We start from the raw sequence: 7,628 nt of genomic DNA on the forward strand, positions 1-7,628 counted from the left end.
ATAAAAGAGAGTTAATTGGGATGCTTGTTTGACTCATTGAGCAATATGTAGAGTCCATTCTCCTTCTTACCAATCTCCCTCACCCTCCCATTGTAGAGTTTCTGAAAGATGCAAAAATCAGGAAAGAAGAATATTGAACATCTTAGTTCTTTTGTTATCTTGGAGACTGACAATAAGTTGTACTTGAAACCAGGCACATGAAATACATTAGTCAGTGTTTTTGCTGGATATTGAGCTATCACCAATGTAATGGGCAGATAAACATGATTAGGCGAGTTTAATTCATATATACTAGCCTTATTTAATAAAGAAATATCAGATGTCATATGATTGGTTGCACCTGTATCTATAATCCATTTCTTTCTTGGACTATTAACTGGTAGAGCTTGACAAATACCTGATACAGTTGCCACAACAACTTATGATGGTGGACATTTACTCAATATCTGTAGTATATGATTGTACTGCTTTTGAGTGAAAGTGTTGCCTACTTGAAGTTATGGTGTTCCTATTCCATAAGCAGGTTGCACTTTCTGTTGAAAAGTATTTAGTTCATTATTCACTGAGGATTGGTTCATTTTAAGAGTTCCTGAATCACAATCACTTAGCACATTATATGCAACATTATTGCCTCCTTTCTTCTTGGATTTATAGTCTGCAGGATAGCTAATGATCTTCCAACATTTTCCCTAGTGTGACCCACAATCTTACAGAAATCACATTGTTGGTTGTAGTTTCTTTTGTACTTTGATATAGTCCCTCTAGTTTGATGACTATTTTCATAAAAATTGGACACACCACCTTTGGAATACATGACACTTGAGTCATAAAAGTTTGAACCATTGCCAAAACTTCCTTTAGAATACATTGGAACTAGAACTGGAAATACCTTTTTGATTTTCATTCCCTATTATCATGGCATATGCCTGATTAACAGTAGGAAGGGGATTCATCAAGAGAATTTGGCTCCTAGCCTGTTGATATAAGTCATTCAGTCCCATTAAAAACTAATACAATTTCTGTTGTTGGAGATACATCATATAGTCCCTAGATCTAGGACATTCACAGGTAGGAGATGGGCCAAGATTCTCCACTTCATTCCACAAATCTTTAAGTCTTGAGTAATACACCGATACAGACACAGAACCCTGACTATGTGTAGCAATTTCCTTATGAAGATTGAAGGTTCTTGACCCATCTATTCAGTCAAATCTCTCTTTCAGGTCATTCCACATAGCATGAGCACTTAACCCAAAGACTACACCACTTAGTAATGCATTGGACACAAAATTCATTAATCAAGAAAGCACAATCACATTCACTCTCTCCCATTTATCCCATAATTCTTCACGAAAGCTTTCTTTCTTACATGACCCATTCACCATGCCCAACTTATTTCTTCCTAAAAATGCAATTCTCATGGATCTTGACCAGATAGTATAATTCTCACTACCGATCAATTGAAAAAAAATAATCAAAAAACCACTCACATCAGTTGGATTAAGAAATAGAAGGTGATTATAATCCATACCAATACCAACACCTAAATTTTGATTATTTCGACTGAAATTGACTCTATTAGAGTTGAAATTTCCAGTTCCATAAGACTGATCTTCAGTTGAGTTGAATTCTCTGGTTGCCTGAGCACTTGTATTCACCATTCTTAGATCAATTACTGTCAAGCTTCACTATCCAAATAACCCCCTTTATGATTTGTAGATTTTTTATGATTGCAGCGGAAGTTAAAATGATCGACTTTAGCTGATTAATCAGACTGAAAGCTCTGATACCATGTCATTATTTGGATCATGGATGATAATCTTCTTGAACAATTGAAATAAAAGAGAAATGGAATTGCAGAGAAAAAGTAAATTACGGGAAAGAAAAGAGTAATTTTCTTAATTTGATATTATTCATCTTGGTAAACAATACAATGTGATGAAGTATTTATACTACTTGATAAAGAGATACAAGACTTAACTAATTCTAACAACCAATAGGTAACTGACTTAACCGACTAATCTGATATAAGAACTGAAAAGACTAAGTTGCCCTTGCAGCTTATTTTTCTGCATTCAACAGTCGAAATACATAATTAACTCCCGATACATCCAACTGGAGATACATTTTTCCTATGTAAATTAGCTCCCCTTATATATATATTTTTTATTTTGGGTCTGTCGAGATACATAATTAGCTCCTGATACATCCAACGAAACTATATAATCAGTTGAAATTTTGTAATTATTTAGTAAAGAATGTGAATTTATATAAATATGATAAGTTAAGGTGCATGTTTATGTTATTTTTCTAAAAAAAAGGAGAAATAAAACGAAGTTTATTAAAAATATAATAATCGAGTTAGAAAGTAAATGTACTAAATGAGGAAAGCCATATTTAACAGCATTTATTTTTAATTGGCATAATTTATTTAGAGTCAAACGGTATAAATATGTTTAATATTTTAAAGGTGTATTTTTTAATTATATTAATAAAAGAAAAAAATTGCAATTTAGTAATTTTTATGTAGTTTTTAATTATCTAAATTTTGATTTATTATTTTATATTAATCTAATCTAAATTAATCTTGAAAATTAATAAAATTGACTTTCGAAATAACACTTCACCTAAAAAGTAATGTAGTAGTAAAAGAGCAACGGTTTATCATGCTAATGTTTATCCCCACGTATTGAAATATTCTCCTTAACAAACTATTTTAATTTTAATTGTTTGAAAGTTGTATAAAAGATAATCTCACAATTAATAAGGTAAATTCATCATTCAATTAATCAAATCTCTACCTTAAATAACCAAAGCATATTCACACATAATCTTAAATATAACATGCTCTAGTAACCTCAATTTTGGTAAAACATATCTTTATAAAATCCTAAACATAGAAAAAAACTAATTTACCTATCTTTACTGAAACACTGCACTTCCCTAGGATCATGAATCATCAGCTTTTCCCCTAAAGTGTCCTATCTATAGCCAAATCTTATTTTCTTCATAATCAAATTATTATTTAACCAAATACGTATTATATTAGGGAAAAAAACTTTAATCTCATCGTTCAGTCTATATAAATAATTTTTTTTTTGTATGTTATAGGGTTTTTCTAAGGGTTCCATGGAAGAAACACAAGTAAAAAAAATGAAATTGTCCAATGAGGGTGTTGATAATGAAGAGTACCCTATTAAGGAAGTTGAAATGACAGTGCCAAAAACTGATGATCCAACAATGCCTGTACTAACATTTAGAATGTGGTTACTTGGGATCACGTCTTGTGTCTTGTTGTCTTTTGTGAATCAGTTCTTTTGGTACCGTACTGAACCGCTGACGATTTCATCTACGGCGGTTCAGATTGCTGTGGTGCCCATTGGGCACCTGATGGCGAAAACCATAACAAAGAGGGTGTTTTTCGAGGGCACGCGTTGGGCGTTTACGCTGAATCCAGGGCCGTTTAATATTAAAGAGCATGTGTTGATTACGATATTTGCTAATGCGGGCGCTGGAACTGTTTACGCTACGCATATATTAAGTGCTGTTAAGCTTTATTATAAGAGGCCACTTGATTTTTTTCCAGCATTGCTTATCATGGCCACGACTCAGGTACAACTCTTTTCTAATATCCCTTTTTCTAGTTACTATATGTTCTTGTTTTCTGAGAAAACAAAAAAGATCTTTTTTTACATGCTTTTGCTATTCCAGTTATAGTCAATTCAGAGGCAGACTCAATTCTTATATTTGATTGGTTCAACTAAAAACAGTTTTTCTAACAGAAAATATAGATATATACATGTGAAAAAAATTATTACTTGTTTGGCTTAATTCAGAGTTGCTAGGGTTAAACTGTGGAATTCGGCTATAGAATCTTCAATTGTTTTGAAATAAAATTTATATAATTAGAAATTACATTAAAAGTACTATGTAGTTAACAATTCAAAATTTTATCATGATCAAATAAAATATTGTTTGATTGTCCAAATATATAGCAAACAAAAATTGAAATGGAGAGGGTACTAGTTTTACTCACTATACAATACATGTGAAGAGTTTGTGAAGTTTTTTTATATAAAACTACCTTTGTTATGTGAATTTTGGATATGGAATTTTCAATCTTTTTAAAATAAAACTTACTTACATAGATCAAGATTAAATAACATAAACTGAAAAACTCATTTGACTCTCTAAGTAGTAACTTTGTCTTATAAAGTGGGACAGGAGGAATAACAAATAGTATCAAATTATTAACCCATGATCAAATAATCCTGTGTTCAACCTTTAAAAACTTTAAAGGTTGAACTCCTATGTTTAAATCCTCAAATCAAGAAACCAGTAACCTTGTCTTTATTGGTTAACTTTGTTTTTAAAAATTGTAGTTACAACCAATCTGTAATATGTTATGAATTGATAATTTACAATTGACACAAGTCACCAGAGCTACATTCTTCAATCTCCCCCCTTCCTCCCTTTTTGGTAGTAGTAGTAAGGTGTGATTACATCCCACACCCCGCCAGACTCCACTTATGAGAATATACCGGATATGTTGTTGTTGTTATTATTATTTATATATATCTACAAATGGCAGATGTTAGGTTTTGGTTTATGTTGTTGTTGTTATTATTATTTATATATATCTACAAATGGCAGATGTTAGGTTTTGGTTGGGCCGGTATTTTCCGGAATCATCTGGTTGATTCAGCAGAAATGTGGTGGCCAGGCAGTTTGGTTCAGGTCTCCTTATTCAGGTATATATGTATTGAGTTATTTTAATTTACAGCATCACTAAAGGTTATTATCAGGTTAAGAATTTAGTATAAATTTGATACATACTATCAGATTGACTAAAAGATAATTACAAGTACTATCACTAAAAGTGGTACTACTAGCAAACTTAAAAAATAAGATAGATTACTTGTAAAAGTACACTACATTGTGAAGTTTTTGTTACAATGTTAATATATGTAAGTGAAGTATTCCGAAAGATTTATCTGTATATTTAGTAAATTATAGTAAGTGATCTTATTGTGTATGTATTTTATCGACGAGTTTGTACTTAGTATTTACATAATCGTATAATTATGCAGGGCTCTGCACGAAAAGGAGGCTAGATCAAAGGGTGGTACAACGCGAATTCAGTTCTTCCTCATAGCCTTAGTTTGCAGCTTTGCATACTACATTTTCCCCGGTTACCTTTTCCAGATGTTGACCTCATTTTCTTGGATCTGTTGGTTGGCTCCCAAATCCATCCTTGTTCAACAATTGGGCTCTGGCATGCATGGCCTTGGCATTGGCGCCATAGGATTTGATTGGACAACGATTTCATCCTACCTCGGAAGTCCTCTGGCTAGTCCATGGTTTGCCACTGCCAATATTGCAGTTGGTTTTGTACTTGTAATGTATTTGATGACACCACTCACCTATTGGTACAACGTTTACAATGCCAAGAATTTCCCAATTTTCTCTTCTGATCTCTTCACACATAATGGGACGAATTACAACACTTCGGCAGTCATTGGTGCACACTTTCAGCTTGATTACCCTGCCTATAATCAATATGGCAAGTTGCATTTGAGCACCTTCTTTGCCATGACATATGGTCTTGGATTTGCTGCTCTTGGCTCTATATTTGTGCATGTTTCTCTCTTCCACTCAAGGTATGCATCACCTGATAATTGAATACTAGAGCCCATAAGAAGTCGTCGCACAACTAATATAATCTCTGTATAATTTTGCCATTGACCATAATTTTACTGTAGTGATAAAGTTTCTTTTAAATGCCATTCTTTTTTTTGCTTCTACGCAAGTAATCTTGATTAAAAGAATCCAAAGTCATCTAGAAGGGTGTCTAAAATTTGATATTTTGCAGAGAAGTATTGAATGGATTTAGAGAAGTACTGTGTGGACAGGCGAAAAAATCAGATGTGCACACAAGGCTAATGAAAAAATACAAGCAGGTTCCTATGTGGTGGTTCCTTGTTGTTCTTGTGATAAACATGGCATTAATCATCTTTGTCTGTGAGCATTATCTTGAAACATTCCAATTACCTTGGTGGGGTGCTTTGATAGCTTTTTTTATAGCCTTCATTTTCACTCTACCCATAGGAATAATAGTTGCTACGACGAACCAGGTAATTCACTCACCCGAAAAACTCTTATGTAGAAATTTGTATGTCATGATCGTAATGTTTTGACTTTATTTCCATTTTGAATCAGCAACCAGGTCTTAATATCATCACAGAGTATGTATGGGGGTATGTTTTCCCTGGCCGCCCTGTGGCTAACATGTTGTTCAAGGTGTTTGGGTACATTAGCATGACCCAAGCTCTTAGTTTTGTCTATGATTTCAAGCTTGGTCACTACATGAAAATTCCTCCAAGGGCAATGTTTATGGCTCAGGTAATTAGGTCCTCTTGTACTGATTCTTGGTGGTGTAGACAAGAAGAATTGTTTTCTAAATGCTTAGACTGTACTGTTTTCTTTTCAGATGCTGGGCACATTCATAGCAATAATCATATACACAATTACTGCTTGGTGGCTCATGGATACAGTGCCAAATCTCTGTGACACCTCTTTGCTACCACACAACAGCCCGTGGAAATGTCCGCAGGACCGTGTTTTCTACGCCGCCTCTGTTATCTGGGGGCTCATTGCGCCCAAAAGAATATTTGGACCACTTGGCGTTTACAACAATGTCAATTGGTTCTTTCTCGGAGGAGCCCTTGCTCCTATACTAGCTTGGTTGGTACAGAAGATTTTCCCTAAGCAGAAATGGATTTCCCACATACACATGCCAGTACTACTGAGTGCAACAGCGATGATGCCTCCAGCAACCTCGGTGAACTACACAAGTTGGCTGATTTTAGCGTTCCTCTCAGGTTATGTTGTCTACAGACGTTGGCCTCACTTGTGGCAGCGTTACAACTATGTTTTATCTGGTGGCCTGGATGCTGGAACTGCTTTCATTGCGGTCTTGCTGTTCCTTTCTATACAATCTAATCGTATCAGTGTCGACTGGTGGGGAAATAATGTAGACGGATGTCCATTGGCTTCTTGTCCCACAGCTAAAGGGGTTCTTGCTGAAGGATGTCCAGCCATATCATAAATTCTTTTCACAGTATATCTTGGAAGTCTTTAGTTTCTATACTAGTTCATGAAGTCTTTTCAATATCTTGTGCAGTCTTTGTCCATGAACTGGTACTTGCTAATTTAGGAGTTTATTAAGACTCCAAATGTTTTTAGGCTTGTACTATCAGTGGTAGCATCTTTTCACATCAAATTTTCCTTTTTCTCTCTTGTTATTTCATCATTATATCCCTATGGCCATTTAATTTGAGGAAAAGATCTCTTATGACCAGACATGTGGACATGAGAGGAAAGATAATGTAGCTATCAAAAACAAAGGGAACGGGAAGAGTAAAGCTGCAAGGAGAAAATATAAGGAAATTGCAGTTGTAAATTGCTACCAAGAAACTGTAGGAAAAGTTGAAACTTTCTTTTGTTTTCTATTTTTCTGGATGGATACAAATGTACAATGTGTCTCCTATTTATACTAGTCTATGGGTGATTCTATATGGGTGATTCTAGATATCCTTCTAAATAAATCTACAAGAAAAATCTAGTGA

At 34.2% G+C, this 7,628-nt stretch overlaps 1 protein-coding gene across 1 annotated transcript; it reads left to right on the forward strand.

Annotated features, from left to right (window-relative positions):
* The first annotated feature begins 2,886 nt into the window (after positions 1 to 2,886).
* On the forward strand, positions 2,887 to 7,282 carry LOC107863076 (oligopeptide transporter 7). The gene is made up of 6 exons (XM_016708835.2): positions 2,887 to 3,612; positions 4,654 to 4,751; positions 5,091 to 5,660; positions 5,873 to 6,134; positions 6,220 to 6,402; positions 6,491 to 7,282. The coding sequence occupies exons 1-6, from the start codon at positions 3,130 to 3,132 to the stop codon at positions 7,106 to 7,108; spliced, it is 2,214 nt and encodes a 737-aa protein (XP_016564321.2). The 5' UTR covers positions 2,887 to 3,129; the 3' UTR covers positions 7,109 to 7,282.
* Positions 7,283 to 7,628: the final 346 nt, after the last annotated feature.

Source organism: Capsicum annuum, chromosome 3 (assembly GCF_002878395.1).
Source record: "Capsicum annuum cultivar UCD-10X-F1 chromosome 3, UCD10Xv1.1, whole genome shotgun sequence".
NCBI lineage: Eukaryota > Viridiplantae > Streptophyta > Magnoliopsida > Solanales > Solanaceae > Capsicum > Capsicum annuum.